A 24,438-nucleotide genomic window follows, 5' to 3' on the forward strand; every position below is an offset into this window, starting at 1 on the left:
ACCCAGGTAGCTAGGGAAAGAAGACTCGGAGCGGAAACAGCAAGGCCGAAGGTAGGCTCTCAGGTGAGAGCGTTTGTCTAACATCCACCAACAACGCCCAGGGCCAGCCGTGAGAGTAAGATGTGAAAGGAAGGAGCTGTGTATCCAGTTCTAAGAACTTTGACTTTTACTCTGGGTGAGATGAGGAACCACTGGACAGTTCTGAGCGGGGGAGTGATATAACTTAACCTTGTATTTAGGCTCAAGGTCCATCAAGGCAGTCTAGCGCTGAAGTCAGTGCTCGCAGAATGAAAGAATCAGTCGCCAGCACAAGGACTCAGCCACACAGCAAGCGCCCTGCAAGCGCCGGCCCACTACTGTGGCTGTCACGATCCTTTCACTTAAACCCCGCCCCGACCTACCGCCCTCTAGTTTCCCAGCTCCAGGGCTCCGCATCCACTCAGTCCGGTCTCCACGTAGCGATTCCCCGGCTACGGTTTGCGCAACTCAGACAACCGGGCGGAGCCTGGACGTGGGCGGAGTCTGGACGTAGGCCGAGCAGCGGCGGGCTGGAGAACGCCCCGGCCGCAGACGCTCCACGGAAGCCCCGAGAACCCCGAGACGCCCACGGACTGCGCCTGCGCACGCGCAATCCAGACCACCGACATTCCAAAGCGGTAATCCGCCCCGCCCCGCCCCAATTCCGGGGCGGAGTTCTTGGCTGCGCCTGCGCACAGCGTCGCCGCACCCTACGCCTGCGCGTTCAGCCAGCCCGACCCCATCCCCCAGGTTTTTCGGGTGGGGGAGGGGGTGCGTCTCGGCGAGTCACGATGATGGCGGCCACCAGCCTGTGGTGAGGTAGCGGATTCTCTGCTGCTCTCGCAGAGCCCCTGGCGCTTCCTGCAGACTCAGTGGCTGGCGCCGGGCGCGAGAGGAAGCACGGTGGCCCGTGCTCGCGAGGAAGGCCGCAGTTGCGGAGGCAGCGGCGCGACCCAGGGCCAGGGCTGGGGGAGAGGCCGCTCTGCAGGGCGAATGTGACAAGCCCCCACCCCCACCGCTTTCCTCCCGAGTGCGCGAGGAGCGCGGGCGACCCCGGGGCCCCGCCAGGCCACAGACCCCGCCCAGCGGCCAGCACCCGGAGCAGGCCCGGCAGCGGAGCTGCGCGGCGGCACCATGCTGGTCACCCTGAAGACCCTCCAGCAGCAGACCTTCAAGATCGACATCGACCCAGACGAGACGGTGAGTGCGGCGGGAGCGCGGGGCCCGGCACCGGGCAGGGGAGGCGCGCGAGGCACCCGTCGGGCCTGGGCTGGGGGCGGTGCGGCGGGGCCGTGTGCGGGGCCCCGGCCTCAGCTTCTAGAGAGGCCCGGCGGCGCGCCCGAGCGGGGAGACCCCCGGTACACCCTAGGGGGCCCGGCGAGCGGGGTCTTGGGCCCCGGGCGCTGGATGAGGCCTGCGGGCTCCGAGCGCGGGCAGGGCCCGGGGGCCCGGCGGCATGCGGCCCACCGGACCTTCAGAGTTGGCTGTGGGCTTTGTGGCAGGAGTAAGGGGAAGCAGTGGTCGGACACCGAACCCCTGGTGGCAGATGGCGTGGAGTACACGCCCGCGGGGCACGCGAGGCCTCGGCCTGGGCGCTCTCGGCGGAGGGGCCAGAGGGGGAGGGGAGGTCAGGGCTGCCTCTGTGGTCGAGCCGGGCTCCCCGATGGTGGGTGCACGGGTTGGGGAGGGAGATGTCGGCGTCACCACTGTCCCTGAGTGGACCTGGTTAGGCGCTGAGGTCTAGGAAGCGCTAACCGGAGATAATGAGCCTTAAATAAAAAGTATCAGATTGCGTCTGCTGCACTGTGAGAGGCGAGTGGTGAGGGGTGGTGAAAATGCATTCTTTGCCCCCTTCGCCGCAGAATTGGTGACCCTTTTATTTGCCTATATCTTGAATCGTTTCGCTGCAGTTCTCCCGCCACCCAACCCACACCCATGTGTAGATTGCCCTTTGAGCCCTCTTTGGTGGTGAAGTTTGTTGGATTAGAGCCCTTCAAATCCAGGCTCAAACTTAACTCCAGATTAATGAGTTCCCTGTGTTAGAAGTCTTGAAGTTGTAGGAGTCGGAACTCTGCACCCAACCCCCAAATAATAGCCTTTCAGGGGAGAAAAAAAGAAAATAAAAACTTTGAATCTCTTCTGTAAACTCTTGAACACCTTATAAGTTCACGTGTTAAATTCTCATGTCATCTTGTGTATTTGTGACTGCAAAAAGCCACTGTGTTGAAATCAGTACAACTTTTTGCCAAGATCTAAAAATGCCATTCAGTGTAAACTTACTTCTTGTGTTCTGGAATTGTGATGCTGTACACCATTGAGGTTGTCATAAGGCTGTATTTAAAGCAGCAACTTTCAGCCCATCTATATTTTTAAAAATAGGTGATTCAATTTTGGTGGAGATCTGGGGCCTTGGTGTTAGTTAATTAAATAATCCTGAGCTCCCATGTGTGGCTCTAACTTATTTGCTATGTGCCTGTTTTGCAAAGATGTGAAGATTAAATATTATTTAATTGGTGGTCAGTAAATGGAATCGATTATTAACCACTCCGTACCTTTGAGTGAGGGTATAGTGTCATGTTTTACCTATATCATTTAATCAAGTTTTCTACACCTTTAATTATTTAAAAAATGTAGTTCCCAACCTTTTTGGAATTGTAGTACTAAATGATTTTAGTTCAAGATATTATATGTGTAAATATGCTCTGTGGTAAATTCTTAAAGGTGCAGGAGATAGCAATTTTAGATGAGAAATTCAGTGTTCTCAGAAGTAATTGACAACACCCTGTGGATTGCTATTACTAACAAAAATCGTATCCTTCCTGAGTATTCCTTTACTGCTTGGTGTATACTTAGAAGTTAAAGGATGAAAGTTAAAATGCAGCTGTTTAATGTTTTCAGACAAAACTTCATAAAATGTTATTGACTTTGGATTTTTGTAGCGACAAGTGTTGGTGCTGCAGGAACTTTACCAGCTTATATTCACAATTAATTCCAAGATTATTGAAACCTAAAGGTTTTTTTTTTGGTAAATATCTGTGGATTTATTGAAGTTATGCAGTGACTTTCTAAAGCTCCACTGAATTATTTATGTTCTATAAGATTTGTATAGCTCTTTAGGCATTTTACGCATTCTTTATCTTAGAGCCAATATTGTATCTGTATAGATTCTTAACCATACTTGCTGTTTTCCAGTTTATTTCCAAGGGGATTTAAGTTATATGAAACCTACTTCTAGAGGTATATTTTCAGAAAGCTCAGTTGTTACAGAGTTGCTTCTTTAGCTTTTTGTTGCTATTTGTCCAAATATAATTTTGTTGCTGTTTATGTAAATATAAAAGCTAACATTGTTAGGCTGGGACAAGAAATGAAAACACTTAATCTGGATATACTGGAACATTTACATTAAAATGACTTGTGGGTTTTTACTTTAATGGACTTAAATTTTAAAAATGGGAAAAATGTTAGAACTATTTTAATTCCATCTTTATAGTGATTTTTAATTAAATATTTATTTTTGATACAGTATTTGAGAAAATTCCAGTAAGAAAAGAAGCAATGAAAATTACATAAATAGAGGGAGACTGTAAGTGTCCTGTTTGTAATTTGTGAAAACTAGATAACCAAGGATATTAGACATAGATCTAAAATAAAGGGGAAAAAATAGGATTTTATTGAGACCTGTAGGGAGATTCACATAAAATGAGCAGATTTTGGTCTCTAAGACCTCTATTTTGTCTGCTCAAAGGTTTTATTTTTACCTAGAAGGAACTAAGAAACCTTAAGGAACTTAAGTAACTTGAGGTGGCCGGTATAGAAACTTCTGTGAGCTTGAGATGAGCAGGAGCAAAAATGAGTGAACGGACTGAGAGAGAAGAGGAATCATGGGAGTGAATCATTTGCTCAGCAAGTAATGTTCAGTGAGCTTTGACTGGCAGAATTGGAGGAGTACAGGGACATGGGGGACATGGTCTGGGTCTTCTTGGGAGCCATACTGACATAGTCTTAGCTCCGTCAGTGGCTATAGAGTAGATGCACAAAGTAGAAAAAGCAAGAGGATTTGTTTTTAAGGTGTTTGTATTTGCTTTAGTGCTTGAATGTTGAAAGTCCTCCCCTGCCTTTTTTTTAACAAGTGAAACTTTCTTAACATTTATTTGCCATTTTGTACCATTTACTTGACCATTACCATGCACTGCCTTTAGTGTTAACCATTACAAAACAGTGATTTTATTATTACAATAATAATTCATCTCCTCATAAAGTAACTGGGGAAAAAACCAACAGTAAGTTTCAGGTGAGACTTTAAATGCATAAGCTGAAATGTGATTGTATTATATAAGTGACATCAAAGTTATGTGTATACATTGGAAGTTTTTGATAAGAGAATTGTGAAGATACAGTAGTTTTAATTTCTACAGACAGTATATCTAATATGCTATTCAGTAATCTGCAAAGAATTAACCTCACTTTGTGGTATATTTGTGTAATGGTGATTATGCTATAAAATACTACTTGAGCACTAGTCTTGTACATGGGATTTACTAGCCATCATTTATTAGCAAATTGTTCCCATTGTGGCTTATTGTATTTTAACAGAGTTGTGCTGAAGATAGTACATTATTTTGGAAGTTCCCTAGATTATTAAAACATTATATAGTAAACATATTTAAACACTGTATCACAGAGGTAAAACTAACGTTTCTTGGCATATTGGTAGAACAAAATACTGTAGTACTTGGGAAACCTGGTATGGTTTGTATCAGACCTTTGCTCTTTCTATACTTGGCACACAGTAGGCATTTAATAAAGATCTTTTGAATGAATTAAATATATTTTTTGGTGAATTGCCAAGTCAGTGATTCCTCAATGTTTGCATGTTGATTTATTTAATGTTTGTTGAATACTTACTAAAAATATCAGGTCTTGCTGTCATGGTGTGTACATTATAGTGGAATAAATCAGTCGAAAAGCAAATTTTTAAAAACTTAATGGTAAGAGTTATATAGAGAATTGAAATAGGGTGAGGTAATTTGATAGTGCATGACTGGGTGGCTACTTTTAAATTGGTCACAGAAGGCCTTTCTAAATAAGGTGACATTTAAACAGAGATCTGAATAGTAACCACTCAGAGGTGGGGAGAGTGTTTTCTGTAGGGAAAGACCTTTAAGAGTGTGTTTTGGGAATCAAAAAAGGCCTGTATTGTTGATCTCGTAGTTGAAGGAGAAGAGAGGTAAGGGATTAGAGTTAGGCAAGGGGCCAGGGCCTGTAGGGCTTTGTAATAAACTGAAGGTTTTCCATGTAAAATAGGAGGCCTTTGGGGGCTTTTAAGCAGAGGAGAAAAATTATTTCTTTTATGATTTGAAAAGGTTACTTGGACTGCTGTATGGAGAATAGATAGTAGGAAGACCAGTTAGAAGGCTTGCACAACAGTCTTAAGGGGTCAAGGCTTTGACCAGGGAAGTAGGAGTGGAGATACAAAGAGAGGTGGAGGGATTTGAGATATGGTTGGGAGAATAGAGTTGAGAGAATTTTTTGATGCGTTGGAGTGGGGAAGATTGAGAAATCAAAGATTAAACATAGATTTTGGTTGTATAACTTGTGTGAATACCTATGTTCTTTGCTGAGACGTGGAGGGATGGGAGAGGGGCAGGTTTAGGGGTTGGGGTGGAAACTCAAGACTTAAGTTTAAGATGCCTATTAAACATTCAGGTGGAAATGACAAGGAGATTTGCTATGAATTTCCATCCCAAAGGGGAATTTGGGCTGGAGTTAGAGACATGACAATAAGCAGCATATATGTTTGACCTCAATCCATTGGACTGGATGAGATCATCTTGCCACAGTCTTTTTCAGTGCCCATTCCTTGCAAAATTGAGTCCAAGTGCCTAGGTTATCCCTTATGTGTAATTAACTTCTCCGCTACTGGAATTGAGGAACCCTGGTGAGAATGTAATGGGATGGGGCTTAGGGCTGAAGCCTGGGATGCTATAACATGTGGAGATTGAGTACTGAAGAGGTCAGTTAAGGAGCAACCTTTGCGGTAGGAAGAATCCAAGAGAAGAAAAAAGTTTCAAAGACGACGAAAAGGTCAAATGTATCTACTGCTTGAGAAATCAAAAGTAAGATAAAAACAAGAAACATGACTTTTGGTTTTGGCAACTTGGAGGTCATTAGTGACCCTAATGAGTAGTCTCCATGGAGTGTTAGGGCCAGAATTTAGTGGATTGAGGAATGAATGGGAAACATGTGAAAATGATCACAATAATTCTGAGCGTCACAGCCTATGGTAGGCATCGTTTAAAACACACCAGAATTGTGAAAAATATGTAATAGTGCATGTTTTAAAAAGAAGAAATGGAGACCAGCATGATTAGTAACTTGCCTGGGTTCACACAGTCAGTGGCCTTGGTAGTTTCATTGTCTGTGAATGATGGTCTTGCCCATACTCTGACCTTCTGTTCCTTAATCGCTCATCCAGTGATCTTTCCTTCTACTCTACCTCAGTTATTCAGACTCATGACTGGTAACTAGCTCTTATCACAACCAGTAACTGTAGCTCTTTCCCCCCATCCACAGTAATCTGTTTTTAGTATCCCACTTTAACTTCCCTCTGATTCCAATGCTAATGAGACTTACAGTCTATTCGATCCCTACTCCTTTTCACTGGCCCTCCCTCGTGTTATTGCTTCCACTTTTGCCCAGCTAAAATAGAGTCAGTGACTATAATCACTCCCTTGCAAGGGTCAAGTATAGCATGTCTCTTGAGCCAGGCTGCCTAAGTTTCAATCCTGGCCTTAGCACTTGCTGTGTGATGTGACCTTTGGTAAGTTACCTGATTTTGTGCCTATTTCCTCATCTGTAAAAAGAGAATACAGCCATGGAAGTACTAAACTCACAGGATTGTTTTGAAGGTTATATGAGGTTGAGATGATACACAGAGTGCTTAGTGACAGTGCTTAACAACATGGTCCCACTCTCACTCCATTGTTTTTGTTTGAAAAACTCCAAATATGATTAAATTCAAGTCTGTGTTTGTGCTTGCACCTGTGCAGCTGGAAGGCGAACACATAGGCACCTTGACTTGTCTCACTTAAATTCCTGAACAATAATCGTAATCAGGCCCTTGTAGTGACAGTCATACATTTCACTATTCACTTTTCCACTGACATAGGCAGATTTCATATCTTCTCTCTTTATTTTCAATCAGTGACCCTAGATTTTAGATTTTATTGAAAATACAGAAACAGGACAGAACTTTTACAAGATCCTACTAGAGCTCCCTACCTGCTAGCCTCCTTTTATTGCGGAGATAGCTATGTATTGTGGGTGGTGCTATCTAAGGCCAATCCCCCCCACTTTTCCACAGCATCCTAAACTCTTGTCGTTTATGAAGGACATCACTCCATCAGTTCTCCTTTTCTACATCATTGATTTTTCCATTTCTAAATTTATTTATTTATTTATTTATTTCTGCATTGGGTCTTCGCTGCTCTGCGCGGGCTTTCCCTAGCTGCGGCGAGCAGGGGGCCACTCTTGTCTGTGGTGCTCGGGCTTCTCACTGCAGTGGCTTCTCCTGTTATGGCGCACGGGCTTAGTTGCTCCGCGGCACATGGGATCCTCCCGGACCAGGGCTCGAACCCGTGTCTCCCCGCATTGGCAGGCAGATTCCCAACCACTGTGCCACCAGGGAAGCCCAATTTTTCCATTTCTAGAGTATCTAAACATTTTCCTTGTCTTAATAAAATCCTCCCTTGTCTCCACATTTGTCTACTCCCCCATTTCTCCCTCTTCCTTACATCAGAACTTAAGAGTAGCTCTTGAGTCTGTTTGCTTTTTTTTTTTTAACATCTTGCTCTTTCAAATACATCATGCTATTCCTAAACTAGAGGAGAGTTTTCTCCCACTTTGTAGTTGCCCTGTGCCCTTGAGCATAGTACTTAAATCTCTTTTCTTGTGAGTAAAATGGGAGTAATAATAATTTACCTGCCTTCCTCGTAGAGTTGATATGAAAATCAGATGAGATTATGGATCTGAAAAATTTTTGGTGAATTGTGAAATCAGAAATAAATCTATGCAATTTCTTTTTTAACAAGTCCTGTTTACAGTTATTTTGATCAGTGTTTTCACTGTCCTTTTTGAACAAGGTTTGTGTAAGTGAGATACCCTCATTTTCTTAGCTTGATGTAATCAGCAATTTCAGTGTTGAGAGCAGTGTTCTGCCTTTTTTAGCTTGGATGTTGAGATTATTTGATAGATAATGTATAAAATTTCTGTTGCCTTTGGAAAGAAATGTGCTAAATTTAAGCCTGCTGTAGAACAGTGAATCCTGCTGAAGGACACCATGTCTGTTCCCTATAAGTTTGGATAAATACATTCCTTGTGTAGTGTCTCAAAGAGCTAATTTTATAATAGAATGAACTTTATAAACCCTTTAACATTACATATACCTATTCCAGCAGAGGAAGTAGACCAGCTACAAATGACTAATATGTACGAATAGGTCCTAGATACTTCAACAGATAGATAAAAATTGTTATTTGTCTCTCCCTCTGCCCTCTCCGCCACACACTTCTGGTTGAATGAGGTAGGTGGCTTCTTTGTAGTATGGTAGATCCATTCTCTGCCTATGTAGAAACTTTAAAATTTACAAGTAACTTGGGAGTTTCTACTTTTCAGTCTTCAAAGTCTGTGTCTGTTTTGATTGTTGAAACCATACTGTTAGGAATATATTTTATAATAGAAGAGGTTAAATTGGCGTAAATAGATAGGTTTAGGAGCCTGAATACCATAGTTTCTGTGGGGGAAAATTAATTCTGTATTTAAAATTATATTTTAAAAAGTAGCCTTTTGGATCATAACTCTAATTTGAGAATTGGTTGCCTTTGTTTACTGTTTATCCACATATTATTAATACTGTAGTCTTAGTTATTCTTTCAGTTAAAAAAAAAATAACTCTTGTGCCACATTTTTTTCATTTCTTGGGTCCAGTGGGGAGATTTTTCCTGTTGCACTGATGTCAACCGACATCTTCATAATCAATTCTGTTTTTAGAATTAGCAGAAACCAACTTTGTGGAAGAGATTCAGGAAATACTCCTTGGTGCCTGCACCAGTTTCTCAAATGGAAGGATACCACCCAAGGAACCAAAAAGGAAAAAGTTTTGCCCATAGCGTAAATCTATGAAATCCTTTTGTAAACATATTTGGCTTTAGGTCTCTGTTTCCTTTTGCTAATGGTTTAATTGCCAAACTTATTTGCTCTTACTAATTTTTTAATTTGCTAGGCTATGTAGTGGTAGAACTACTGTCTAGAATTTTCTTTTTTAGTGAAATCTCTTAAATTGCAGCATATACTTGTGTAATATTAGTAATGGTGGCGGGGGGGGGTGTGATGAGTTTTTTTTTTTTTTTTTTCTTTTAAACTATTTAAATTTCCTCTTAAATTACTAAAAATAATCCAGGCTTGTTATAGTAAGTAAAATGTATAAAGTAAAAGAACGAAAGACTTTAGGCTCCTGGTCTAAGTAACCACTGTTGGATTCTGTATATGGTTCTGGTCTTTTTTAAAAAAATATATATATATGTACATATAATACATAAACATAACAGCACTATGTTTTTAAAAATCAGTTGCTTAGCAATTAGCTTTTGTCCCTTAAAGATAATATTTCATCCAGTCATGTATATGTGCATGCATTCCGTGAATATCTTTCATATATAGTCATTGTTCTTATTGTATTGCATAAGTATTCAAATAGATGTATGAGCAATAATGTATTTTACCATTTCACCATTGATGAATGTTTAGGGTTGTTTGCAGTATTACAACCAGTAGTGTACTGCACATATTTTGTTCATATATCATTGAAGTATTTATGTGAACATCTCTTTAGCATTGATTCTTAGAGGTGGAATTATTGGATCAAAGGATGGCAGATTGCCTCAGAAATGCCTGCATCAGTGTTCACAAATCTCAACAGTATTTGTTGTTCTCAAATACTGATGTCCATCTGAGTTACTAGCCAGGATTCAAATAGAGATCTAGCACAGAATAAATGAGATAAATATCGTGAAGCTCTTTGTGCACTGCCTGACACATGGTAAGTACGTAGCACCCATGAGCTATTATAACAGTAATGAGGAAAATACGCTGTAGCGTTGAGGAAGCTGGGTTATTATATGAATATTCAATTGCTAGCCTAATCAACAAGCAGTAGTTCTAGAAATCTTACGCAAAAGTTATGTGTAAGAAGACTGACGTGCAAAACATCATAGTACTATGGAGATAAGATTTATAAGACATTATTTTTATATCTGAAACATACAATTTAAATTCGTTGAGTGGAAAGAACTACTTTTAATGGTGGTTGGCCTGAACTAGGGTAGTGCCATGGGATGCAATATAGTGTTCACATTGGGAAGTAGTTAGATGGTAAGTTGGAACCACTGGATAAATGATTTAATGTGAGGAATATAGGAGAAGGAAGAGACAAATACCTCACAAGGGAATGGGATGAAAAAGGATAACTGATCTGCTTTTGTGTTGGCACTTTTTCATAGTGATTATCTCCCTTTTGGGGAAAAAATAAAAGCCATGTCAACTATGTTTAGTATTAGATGTTGAGTATATTTTTCTTTTAAAATGCACAATTTCGTAAGAGAGAAGTATGAGGCTAGAAAAAATTTGACTTCTTGTGTGTTAACCATGCATTGTCCCTAGTTGAATCAATGATAAACTCCCATTCTTTATCTAGGGGGAAATAAGCAGCAAAATGAAAGTTTAATTTCTGCTTCTTGTTCGTTAGCCTTGGAGAAGCCTGGTTATTTACTGGGATCATAGTGCCCAGTTTTAGATCCATCCTGTTGAGATGACTTATTGGAAGTATTGGCACGGGGTTCAGCACAGAGGAGTCATAACTACATCGGCTGCTGGACATAACCTTTCCAAGGGAAACCATGTGCAGAGTTGCTACCTTTTCCTTCTTTGCAACATCCAGAAAGAAGGCCTTTCTTTATAGCTGTTTTAAAGTGTGCTCAATTTGATTGGGTTAGGGAAGACTTAGACAAAGTAGTCTAGAAACCGTCCTTCAGCAATTACATTATGGTTGAAATGCCTATGGGACATCCAGTGAAGGTGTCAAGTAGAGAGTCAGGAGAGAGCTGGGCTAGAGATACACCTGACATATGAATGGTTCTTAAAACTAGGAGTAGGTGAAATGGATTATCCTAGAAGTCTGTGTAGAAGAAAAGGCAGTCTTGGGCATAACCCTGAGTAACACTTAAAGGTCTGGCCAAGGAAAAGGATTTCAAAAAGGAGTGAACAAAGATATAGGAGGAAAACCAGAAGAGGGTGGTGTTATAGAAACCACAGGAAGACAGTGTGAAAAGGAGAGATGGGTCAGTACTGTCAAATGTGGCAGAGAGGTCAAGTAATACTATAGAGAAGGACTAAGAAGTGTCTGATGATGATGTTGCTGAATTTAGTGGTACTGGTGAGGGCAGTCTTAATGGAATTGTGGGAGTAGCACTACTGCAGAAAATAAGCTGCAAAATGAGAACAAAGTCTGTGCTTCAGTTTATCAGCATTGTGTTGCACCCTGGAGTAATAAGTGTGGGGTTATGAGTAAGTAAAGACAATATATAGTTAATTTTTTGAAAATTACTTGAGACTAAGGGGAGGAGAGGGTAGCTGATAGGAGACGGATTGTGGGGGTTTTGTGTATTTTTAAGATGATAGAGAATTGGATCTGTTTAAGTGTGAATGGAAATGAACTGGCTTTGAGGGAGAGGTTGAAAATAAAACTCGGCGGGGGGAGTAGGAAACATAATGAATCTAGCAAGGTACTGGAGAACAGGAATTAGATTTGAAGAGAGGGATGGCTTTCATTTAGTAGGGAAGAAGATTGAGATTAGGTGGATCTGGATGCAAAAAACCATGTGTCAGTTTGGTAGCAGAAAGTTGAGGGTGTGAGTTCCTGTGGTGTCTTCTGTGCCTTGAAGTAGAAAATGGTCATCTGCAGGGGGTTGGGGGGGGGAGTGTTGGGAATCAGATTTAGAGGAGAGTACAGGTTTCAAACAACCTCTTGGAGGAGGGAGGAGAGGGCTAACCAGGGGAACAGAAGGATTGGGGGTGTCGTTCTTTTTCTCCAGTAACATTTAGAAGACTGGATATAAATGTGGATAGGCAGCTGGTTAGACATTCAAGGTGAGATGTGTTAGCTAAGTGAGGTAGAAGAGTATGACACCACAGTGGTTGAAGTAAATTTTATTTTGAGTACTGACAAATAAATTCAACTGTGTTGGTCCAGATGTGGAGTTTTGCCTGGTAGGAGCAACAGAAAGGCAAACAAGTCTGTGATGTTAGGAAGAAAGTGATAGAAGCAGTGGCATTATTGTCTAAGCTGAATAGAGCTTGCAGTAAAGATCAGAATGAATGAAAGTAGAGGCTCAAGGAACCAAAGTTGTAATGAGATGCAAGACCAGGTGTAGTGAACAGTTACTGAGAGAGCTGGTGAGAATAGGAGATGGCACTTATCATTTCAAAGAGCATTTTGGGGATGATGAGATTTCAGCCTGTGTCCTGAATGACTGTGAGTAGATGACTTAGGTGGATTGGAAGTAAAGATCATTGGGTTGAGGTTAAGGAACAATGCCAGAAGTTTGGACAGGTCAGGGAACCTGGTTCCAAAGTCTAGTTCACTTATTTTCTTTTTTTTTGATGCAGTTGTAAACAGGGTTGTTTACTACAAGGTATTTTTTTTTAAATCTTTATTGAGATATACTTCAAATACTACAAAAGTTCACGTATTTTCTTTGACACATGACCCAAGGTGGTTTTGCTGCGTTGAATCCACACACACACCCCCACAACCTCTGCCCAAAAAATGTCAAGGTGTCCTGGCATATTGCCCACAAAACATTATATCATTTGATACCCTCATTCTGAGGGTGTGTCTCTTCACACTTAACACCAAAAATTGTTCAAGACAGTCTTTTCCAGTATGACCGTCTATTGGATTAATGATGTCTGACATTAAAATTTGTGCTTTTGGTTACTAATGATGTTGAGCTTTTCTTTTTATTGGGTGTATAATTGTGAATTGCCTGCCCCTGTCATTTGTCCATTTTTCTGTTGGCACAAGAACCATTTTCTACCATTTCTCTTAATTTATTTTATTTGCATTTTTCCTTTTGTTATGTGTCTTGTTATTTCTATTTGAGTTGCATGCTTAGTTTATTAATTTTCCTTCTTGTTTAATAATAAACATGTTTAGTGCTAGTCTGTGATTACTTTTTTAACCACATCATATAGGTATTGTTATGTAGAGTTCTCATTGTTATGTTCTTAGTATTCTTTAATCACAGTTTTGATTTCTTTGAAGCAATGTTATTTAGTAGTAAAATGACTAGAGGGTTTTTTTGTTGTTGTTTGTCCTCCTTTCCCACTCTTAATCATATATATGGCGGGTTGAGATTCTTGTGATGGATTTCCACTTTGGGGATATCAGAATAGCAGTAATGCTACTGGCCCACTTCAGGAAGATCAATATAGCAAGGGTGATTTATGTGGCATTTGCAAAATACTCTGCTCTAAAGCTTGGAGTCAGAAGAGCTGGTTTTGGATTTCAGCTACTACTTATAGTAGCAATGTGATTTGGGGAGGAACCCTCCCGTTTGTATCCCTATCGTGACAGTTTTCCACTTAAAGCTCAGAACTATCAATTCAGACAGTTTTTAGAAGAATTCTGGGAACTGAAGGAAATGGAATTTTCCCCCTTGATTCTTGGTCATTTAAAGTAGTGAAATTTAGTTCCATTATGTCTCCTTGCCTTTCTTTGTTTTTTTGTTTTTTTTTTTTTACTCCTATGCCACCCTACTTCAGAAATTGATTATACTCGTTTTCTAAGTATCAGTACTTCATAATGAACCTGTTGTCATGTAATTTTAGGGATGGAAGACCATAAAGATCATGTATTCCAGTCCCTCTTTATAGATGAGACTGATGCTGAGAAAAACTGAGCTCCTTGTTCAAGATCATTGAAGTAATACAGTGGTTCTCAACTTTGGCCGAACTTTGAAACCAACTGTAAAGCTTTTCAAAAATACTGATGTCCAGACCCACCCTTAGAAATTATATTTTAACTGGTCTTTATAAAGTTCCCTCAGATGATTATAATGAAACATTAGCCACTTTTAAAGTGAATAATTGGCCTTTTAACATTCACATTTAACTTTTTTTTTTTTATTACTGTGGACAAGACCACTTTATTTCTTAGACCTTTTAGATTAGAGAGCTTTTCTTTACTTTCTTAACTCTGTGAGAAATAAGCCCATAAACTTTTATAGTGAGAATCAAAACTTTCTGCTTTTGAAACCTTTATTTTGAATAGATTTATAAAGTCAACTGGTAAAGTCTTTTTTTAAAAAACTATGTACGTGGAACAGATGGTAAAACAGTTTATACTTATCATACCTAGTAGTATGGGTTGTTAATAATGGGTCTTTTTGACATAATATTATAAAGACATGACCTTTGAAGTTTTTGGAGTCATTAATAGTATGTATAAAATTTTTATTTTGCATCATTTGTTCAGATTCTGGATTTTCACTTGTTTCGACTTTTTCAAAAATTAAAAAATTTTTTCCTATAGGTAAGAGCACTGAAAGAGAAGATTGAATCTGAAAAGGGTAAAGATGCCTTTCCTGTAGCAGGTCAAAAATTAATTTATGCAGGTATGCATTAAATGCTGAAATTAATATGCCGTTTTCTTGTGTACTGTGACATTCTTTTAGTTTTAGAAATTGCCATCTTACAAACTGTAGTGTATACAAATTGATTGTCAGAAGCATTGTACAGATAAAGGCAGAGAATGAACAGTCATTTGAATGTTATTAATATTCATTCCTCTCTTTTTTCACATTTGCTTTATATATTTCTCCATCCAGTGATGTTAGATAGTTTTGCTTATTAGTTTTATCTTTTGTAAGTATCATGTAACTGGCTGTATTTGTTTTGCTTTGTTTTTTGAATTAAAAATTTTTTTATTGAATTAGTTTGTGTGACATTGTATAAGGTGTACAGGGTGTTACTCTGATACACTTATATATTGTAATATGATTGCCAGTGTAGCGATATTTATCAGATTACATGATTAGCAGTACAGTGTTATTGTCTGTGTTCATTATACTGTGCATTAGATCTCTATGGCTTATTTACTACTCATTAGAAGTTCGTACTCTTTTTTTTTTTTTTTTTTTTTTTTTAAATATTTTATTTATTTATTATTTATGGCTGTGTTGGGTCTTCGCCTCTGTGCGAGGGCTCTCTCCAGCTGCAGCAAGTGGGGGCCACTCCTCATCGCAGTGCGCGGGCCTCTCACTATCGCGGCCTCCCCTGTTGTGGAGCACAGGCTCCAGACGCGCAGGCTCAGTAATTGTGGTTCACGGGCCCAGTCGCTCCGCGGCACGTGGGATCCTCCCAGACCAGGGCCCGAACCCGTGTCCCCTGCATTGGCAGGCAGATTCTCAACCACTGCGCCACCAGGGAAGCCCAGAAGTTCGTACTCTTAAACACCATCACTCTTATCTCCCCCACGCCCCATACCCTTGGTAACCACCAAGGTAAAATACTCTTTTTTATAAGTTTAGGTTTTTAGATTCCACATATAAGTGATATCATACTTAGCATAATGTTCTCAAGGTTCATCATGTTGTCGCAGACGGCAGGATATCTTCTTTCTCATGGGTGAATAATATTGTGTATATGGGTCACGTCTTTTTTATTCATTCATCCATTGATGGGCATTTTGGATTGTTTCCATATCTTAGCTATTGTGAATAGTGCTGCTGTAGAGATGGGAGTGCATATTGTCTTGTCAAAATCCTGTTTTCATTTTCTTTGGGTATATACCCAAAAGTGGAATTGCTGGATCATATGGTAGATCTATTTTTAAATTTTTAAGGAACTTCCATATTGTTCTCCATAGTGGTTGGGCCGATTTACTTTCCCACCAACACTGTATAAGGATTCTTTTTTCACCACAAGCTCACCAGCCCCTCTTGTTTCTTGTCTTCTTGATGATAGCTATTCTAACAGGTGTGAGGTAATACCTCGTTTTGATTTGCATTTCCCTGATGCTTAGTGACGTTGGGCATCTTTTCATCTGTCTGTTGACTATTTCGACGTCCTCTTTGGAGAAATGTTGGTTTACTCTGCTGATTTTTAATCAGGTTGTTTGGTTTTTTGTTATTGAGTTGACTGAGTTCTTTATGTATTTTGGATATTAATCCCATATCTGATATATGGTTTTCAAAAATTTTCTCTCATTCTGTAGTTTGTTCCATTCTGTAGAATTCTTTTCATTTTGTTAATTGTTTCTTTTGCTGTGCAGAGCTTTTGAGTTTGGTGTAGTCCCATTTGTCCATTTTTTTTTTGTTTTATTTTTTGTGCTTTTGGCATCATGCCCAAAAAATTATTGCCAAGACCAAAATCTCTGACTTTCTTCCCTACATTTTCTTCCAGGAGTTTAATGGTATCAGGCCTTATGTTTAAGTCTTTGATCTATTTCAAGTTAATTTTTGTGAGTGGTGCAAGATTGGGGTCCAATTTTATTGTTCTGCACGTGTTTCTTCAGTTTTCCCATCAAGCTGAGCATCTTTTTTAATTTATTGAAATGAAACCATTTATACTGATTATGTGTATTAATGTACTTGGAATCATTCCTGTGAAATTTCAGTTTATCTGTTTTTTAAATAAAATACCAAAATTGAAGAATACAGAAGACCTTATATGTCAAAAGACACTATAAGTAAGCGACAGGAAAAGAAAGATTAATATTCAGATTATATAAAGAGCTCTTACAAATCAGTAAGGAGAGGATGACCCAATTAAAAAGCAACAAAGGATATGAATAGGAAATTGTAAATTAACTAGCCTCACTAGTAACCAGGAAAATGTGTGTTAAAAATAGACTTGATATGTGAATTTTGTGGAGAAAATTCTTTTCTTTGTTCTTGAGAAGAAATACTGAGCACTGTCATTGTAGATGTCGGTAAGGTGGATCTTGAGTTGCCCATGGATTCTTGTCTCTTCCTACATAGAGATTTTGAAGTATTTTCTTAACTGAGGTGGTTTAGAGGAAACACCAGCCCTGTGATGAGGAATCAGAAGCCTAAAGAGGTGCTTGTAGTTGGTGTGGCAGACATAAAACTAGAATTCCTGCTTCCTAGTCTTGGCCTGTTTTTTTCAATCCTATGCAGAGTAGAGACACTATTCCCTTTTGTCTTAATGCTTGCAGCTTTTGATTCAATACCTTTTTGAAAATGGAAAACGAATTTCAAGGAAAAGGAAGCCTGAAGGAATCCTGACCTCACGTTTGTCCTTCTGCATGACTAAAATCTTACATAGTCTGTGTGCCTTACTCAGTTCTATATTATCTTACCATTTCTGTGTACCAGGTCACTATGAGTATCTTATTTTCATAGCAGTGGAACATTCTGTGTTGCAGGTATCCAGTATTTGTGGGAGCAGGCAGTTCGTTCTTTTTTCCTTCCATCGAGAGGGATTATAGGTTATTCCGGGGAAGGGGTGGGGAAGCCTTGAGCATCTCAAAATTGAATTTTATTTGTCTTCATGATCTCCTCTTTCTCAGGACCTAGTTAATATTTCCTTACCCAGCAAGTCTTTTTTATTGTAAGTAATAATTTTTAAGAAATGCTTGGGATTGAGATATCTACATACAGTATATGAGTTTGCTATCTTTTAGTCAAATGCTTATTTATGCCTTCTTAGCTAATCATGTATCCACTTATGTTTATCTTGGCTGACTGGTAATCTTTTTCTTTGGGGAAAGTTTTAATTGATAGAATTGATGTTGGTGATTGTTTTAACCTCAGTTAGTGTAAGACAAAGTTACGGTGCCTTCAGTAATATGTTTTTTTCTTAATGTGCTAGGCAAAATCCTCAATGATGATACTGCTCTAAAAGAATATAAAATTGATGAGAAAAACTTCGTGGTAGTTATGGTGACAAAAGTAAGTTTCAACCTCATTGTATATATCTTTATGCATGTGAGTTTAAAAAAAAAAAAAAAGATGATCCCAAGTCTTGCTTTACACTTTCAAGTGAAAACAGTTTATACACATCCATAGTGGCATGCACTTAATTGTTATTAAAGGTTTTAACAGTTTGCTTTGAGTCAACTATAAAGTTAATAGTTTTATATATTTGTAGTTTGAGCATAATTTTAAATATGTCAAAACAACTGATATGTGAAGTGTCATGTTAAAAATTATTAGGTATTGTTGGATTAGTAAAATCACTAATTGTGTAATTATTAGAGAATGTAATTCTTAGAAATTGAATAAATGTTTCTTATTTTGTAGTTTTTAATAAGAGTGCCTTAAAAGGATTTGCTAAATGATGTACTAGACCTAACAAATACTTCAGGGCCGAAAAGACATATAGATTAACAATTTCAGTGATATTTCTTAGCCAATGGGATAGATTTTTAGAAACTAAAAAAGGGAAAAGACAGCTAAGAGAAGGATGGAATGATTATTGTGAGAAGATTTTTAACAGGAACTTTTTTGTGATTTATTGGACTGAAATAAAAGTCAAAAGTTTTTCTCTAAAGCAGAGAATGAATATGGATTCTTTCAGGATTTTTGTTTTATTTATATACTTGTTTAAAGATACATAAACATGCAGTAGAGAGTTAAGACAAATAGAGGAGTGGTGGTGCTCATGATACTTTTAGGACTGAATTATGATCCTAAATTCTAAACTCCTAATAATCTCAGAAGAGTAGTGTTATTTGTAGCACCCAAAATAAATTTAAATAGGTAATTGGAAACCAGTTTGTCAAAGACTGAAAAGAGAATAAATGTGAGTTTTTTTTAAAGTCTCAAAGTAATTGATATATGCAGTAGAAAACAAAGTTGAACAAGTAAATTTTTTTTTTAACATCTTTATTGGAGTATAATTGCTTTACAATGGTGTGTTAGTTTCTGCTTTATAACAAAGTGAATCAGTTATACATATACAAATATCCCCATATCTCTTCCCTCTTGCATCTCCCTCCCTCCCACCCCTCCCTATCCCACCCCTCTAGGTGGTCACAAAGCACCGAGCTGATCTCCCTGTGCTATGCGGCTGCTTCCCACTAGCTATCTATTTTACATTTGGTAGTGTATATATGTCCATGCCACTCTCTCACTTTGTCCCAGCTTACCCTTCCCCCTCCCCGTATCCTCAAGTCCATTCTCTAGTAGGTCTGCGTCTTTATTCCCGTCTTGCCCCTAGTGAACAAGTAAATTTTAATTATGGCATACTTTTGTAGTGAGAAACGAAAAGCAGCTAAACAGTTTACATGTACTGGACTTAATTTTTTTTTAATAAGAACCATATTGATTTTGCTGTATTTAAGCACTTATTAAATGTTAAACTTTAAATACACAGGAACAGAATCATATGAGGAAACTTTGCCTCATCTAGTTTTTTCAAAAATTGTGGTACACAATTTACAGATTTACAGATTTAACCATTTTTAAGTGTTTGGTTCATTGGCATTAAATACATTCACATTGTTGTGTATCCATCACCACCATCTGTTTCTAAACCTTTTTTCACTTTCCCAAACTAAAACTCTGTACCTCTTAAACAGTAACTACCCATTTCCCCTGCCCCCCAGCCCCTGACACCACTGTTCTCCTTTCTATGAATTTGACTACTCTTCATACCTCATATAAGTGGAATCATACAGTATTTGTCCTTTTGTAACTTGTTTATTACCCTTAGTATAATGTCTTCAAGGTTCATCCACATTGTAGCATGTGCCAGAATTTCTCTCCTTTTTAGGGCTGAATAGTATTCCCTTGTCTAGTTTTATCATACATAGTACATAGTGGAAAATGTGGTAGCCACACATTTGGATATGTATTTGTTATGGTCTTATTTCCTTTAGTATTATAGTAACATTGACTATTTAGAATATAACTAAGAGTTGAGCAGGATAGGTAAGTCCCATCCCCCTACCTTGCACAAGACACTTTTTTCCAGTACACTCTACTAGCTCAAATAGAACAAGTCACAAATCCACTCATTGCATTTACAGTTTGTTGGTATATACTTGGGGCAAATTATGTTGAATTTTAATCTCATCTTCCATCAAATCAGTTACCTTTTCACCTTAGGTAAGTTATGAGCTAAGCAGGTAGTGAGCATTGATAGGCTGTAGGAGAAGAATAAAACTCATATAATATGATTTTTACCCATATGTAATTGCTTTTTGCTTGGTAGGGATGTTTATGGCTCCGATTCTAGTTCAGAAAGTGCTGAGCATGCGGTTATAACTTTATTTGGCCTTTATTTGTCGGTTTAACTGTATATACATCTCAAAAGTTATGTTAATCTCTTATAGTTACACCTATTGGCTTGTAGTCAATATTGGGATTTTCTTCCCTCTAAAATACAGCAGATTATCTGGCATGTTCATTAATCATACTTCTATTTATACTTTCAAGAAAGTTATTTTTGTTGCTTTCAAATGACAATAAATACTTTGAAGTTATAACCAAGAAACTTTAATTGTGAAGTTTTGGGGGGGAATTATATGGTTCTTTTTTTGGATACGCATTCTGTACGTTTTAAAATACTTGCTTCTTTTGGTTCTTTTTCATAATGATCCGAAGACTGAAACCGTTGGCTAAAAGCTAATGGAAGTTCATAGTTAATATATATGCTCTCGTCAGCTTTGAAAGAATAACATAAATAGTGATTCAGATTGCCGCTATTGATCACTCATTATGTCACCTTACAAAATTATTTTCAAGTTACAAACTTGTATTAGTGTTATGTTTGTTTGTAGCGTTCAGAGATCAGGTAATAATGCAGTGTTTTATCATAATGCATTATTTTGATTTGTAATGTGTTTAGCCCAAAGCAGTGACAACACCAGCACCAGCTACAACTCAGCAATCAAATTCTGCCACCACTACCACAGTTACTTTCTCCACAGCACCAGCTGTGGTTCAGTCCCCAACCCCTGCCCCCACTTTGGCTCCCACTCCCACACCTGCATCTGTCACTCCAGCATCAACGACAGCGTCTTCTGAACCTGCACCGGCTAGTGCAACGAAACAAGAGAAACCTGCAGAAAAGCCAGCAGAAACACCAGTGGCTGCTAGCCCAACATCAACTGACAGGTAAGAACTGGATTCTAGGAAATTGTATAGGAATATGTTCATAACAGTGACTTCATGAATGTATTTATTTTGATTATTGTTTTGATCAGACTAACTTTCTATCTGCTATGTTAAACTTTTTCTAAACTTTGAACCCTGACTAAAGCAGTATGCTTGTGTCTATTTACATTTCCGTAATCTGAATTTGTATACTGTGCATTGTTTTTTTTTCTCCCAGGGTGAAGGGAAAGGGGTCAAAGTCATTATTCATTTTGTGTAGAAAAGTTAGGAAATACAAATGACCAAAAAGAAGAAGAATTATAAAATAATCTGACACTATATTATAGCTTGACACATTATAAATAACTTGACATTTGTCCCCCAGTCATTATTATATTTGACCTATGTTCTTCGACTATTGTCACATCTATCATAAACATCCTTCCATGTCAGTAAATTTTTCCAGTTGCTACATAGTATTGTGTTTGGGTCTAACATTTGTTACGTCTTCACCTTAGAAAAGAAATTAACATCTTTGGATTTTTCCTCATCTGTAAAATGTGGATGACAGCAGGACCTATCTCATAGAGTTGTTATAAGGATTAAATGAAATAAGTGTAAAAGATATGAAATAGCACATGGCACACAGTATGTGCTGAGTAAGTATCTACATCTTTGTGAAGTTGTATAGAAATTTAAGTTTTTGCCTATGTAGATTTTTAGAACAGAAGAAAAAGTGCTGGGATATTTTGGGAGCAAAAAAAAGTTCTTGTAGGAAGTTGGCAGTTAGGATTATTGAGTAGTTTGTGACAAAGGTTTTTTTCCCCAATGATAAATAAAATAACCAAAACAATGCTTCAGTTCTCTTGGCTGGAAATCATACACGGGAATCTCTTCTTTATCTGAGAGCCTGAGTTGCTTTGTGTCCAGTATGTATTGGCACTGAAGCAAGCGGTTTGTATTTTGTGACTTTGGTGCAACTCAGGACCTCAGTGGCAGTAGAGTCCTGGAATCAGGACCAGACACAGTGGAAAACTATGCAGCATTTGGAAACACTGACATAGAAGGATGTCTGTGATAAATACAATGATGAGAAAGAATTTAGTCATGAATTCTTTCTGATCATCTTTCATTTTAGTGTTCTGTCTTTGAGTGCCGTTTCTTTGACTCAGTCAACCATGTTGGGAGGGGTTTGAGTCACCTGGTTTGTTGCTGCTTCGGGCGTCTTTTCAAGGATTTAATTCCCCAAGAAAACACAGGTTCAGGTAGTAAAATATTTTCCCTATGTCAGCCTGCTGTACTTTGCTTTAGGCATTCTGAAACACTGTTGCCTAATTTGGTACTTCTCCCATGTACAGCTAGAATTGCATACAATCACCCTTAACTAGTGGGAGACAACCCAGAGTCGACCTATGCTATTGCATCAAAAGGCTGTTACATCTTTTCTGTGTATGGGAGGGAACTTATAAATTTCACAAATTGGTTTTCCAAATCATTTAAACATTGTAAACTTAATTAAATATGTCTTGAGTTGGTACAGTATATCTTATTTTCTTAATTGCTTTAAGCTCCTTTTTAAAAGCTCCATAGTGTAAGAATTTCCAAATTGATCAGTCCATTTTAATGTGCTAATATCATCAATTCAAGTTTTTTTATTATCTCTATTCTTTTTATTTCTTCTTGGGGGTACAGTTTTATTTATCTGTTTTCAAGAGTCAGGATTATCTTTTCAGACCCATAGAGATTACATAAAGGAGTTGATGGTCAGAAAAGCAGACTCCAGAGTTGCCTACTTACTTGGGCTTTGTACACCAACCTTTTACTCTTTTTTTTTTAAATATAAATTTATTTATTTATTTATTTATTTATTTTTGGCTGCTTTTGGTTCTTTGTTGCTGTGTGTGGCTTTCTCTAGTTGTGGCGAGCAGGGGCTACTCTTCGTTGCAGTGTGTGGGCTTCTCATTGCGGTGGCTTCTGTTGTTGCGGAGCACGGGCTCTAGGCGCGCGGGCTTCAGTAGTTGTGGCACGTGGGCTCGGTAGTTGTGGCACACGGGGTTAGTTGCCCAGCGGCATGTGGGATCTTCCCAGGCCAGGGCTCAAACCCGTGTCCCCTGCATTGGCAGGCGGATTCTTATCCACTGTGCCACCAGGGAAGCCCAACCCTTTACTCTTATTTCCCCAAATTATACACCTCAGAGAAGGATAGCACAGAAAGGGAAGGATGAGGGAAGCTCAGAAAACCAGCTGCTTAAATGTGCCTTAGTTTCTTCATATGTGCTATAAAACATTTAGTGTCTTATAAAGCACAGAACTCAGTGAGATAATTATCAGAAGATATGCTGGTATGAATTTGAGGAGTGTCAGAAAGTTTGTTTATCACCCTGGCCTGACATTTCATTATTAGGGATTTGTTTCTTTAGGTCAGTTTTGTTCTTTAAAAGCCACCTATTGCAGTGCAAATTCCACTTGTTGATATCTACATTAGAGAAACTGCACTTGTGCACAAGGACTGTATTGCTTGTAATTGAGGACAAATTGGAACCAACCTAAATATCCATTAGTAAGGGCATGACTTGACATGTTATTTGTATTAGAGAACTGTGCTATTCAGGTGTGGTAGTGAATAGGCAACATCAGCATCACTGGGAGTTCATTTGAAATGAATTCTTAGGCTCCACCCTAGACCTCTAAATAAGAATTTCTGGGCGTGGGTCCTAGAAATCTGTACTTTAACAAGCTCTCCTGGTGAATTCTTAGGCTTCCTAAAGTTTGAGGAGCTCTAATATCCAATACTACAGGCCAGTTAAAGTATGCAGTATATATGCATATTAAATAAATGTGGTTTCAAGGCTTTGTTGTCAAGTGAAAATAACAGATTGCAGAACAGTATAGGCAATAACCACAAACCAAACAAAAGCCACATAACAACATTGCATATTTTCTGTGGGTGGCATATTAATGTGTAGAAAAACAGTAGCAGAGGGACAACACACTAGCTGATAAAGTGGTTTCCTCTGTGGATGGGGGGGAGGAGTGTTGAGGCAGAGTCAAGATTGAATGGTGGTTAAACGGTATCTCAGTCTTATCTGTAATGTTTAAAAAGAAATCTTAAAACAACATGCAAAAATAGCACAAATTGTTCTGTAAAAGAACAGTAACAAAGGGGTCTAATTCTACCAGATAGTAAAATGTATTATGCATGGTAATGATTACAATTTAGTATGGCTCTTAACTAGAAAGA

At 38.7% G+C, this 24,438-nt stretch overlaps 1 protein-coding gene across 1 annotated transcript in view; it reads left to right on the forward strand.

Moving 5' to 3' along the window:
- The first annotated feature begins 761 nt into the window (after window positions 1-761).
- The window catches only part of RAD23B (RAD23 homolog B, nucleotide excision repair protein), a 44,929-nt gene continuing 21,252 nt past the window's right edge, over window positions 762-24,438 (forward strand). Inside the window, exons 1-4 of the mRNA XM_036855784.1 lie at window positions 762-1,218; window positions 14,666-14,747; window positions 17,968-18,047; window positions 20,950-21,218. Coding sequence (XP_036711679.1) covers window positions 1,153-1,218; window positions 14,666-14,747; window positions 17,968-18,047; window positions 20,950-21,218 — 497 coding nt within the window. The 5' untranslated portion in view covers window positions 762-1,152. The remainder of the gene's footprint in view (window positions 1,219-14,665; window positions 14,748-17,967; window positions 18,048-20,949; window positions 21,219-24,438) is intronic.

Source organism: Balaenoptera musculus, chromosome 6, assembly GCF_009873245.2.
Source record: "Balaenoptera musculus isolate JJ_BM4_2016_0621 chromosome 6, mBalMus1.pri.v3, whole genome shotgun sequence".
NCBI lineage: Eukaryota > Metazoa > Chordata > Mammalia > Artiodactyla > Balaenopteridae > Balaenoptera > Balaenoptera musculus.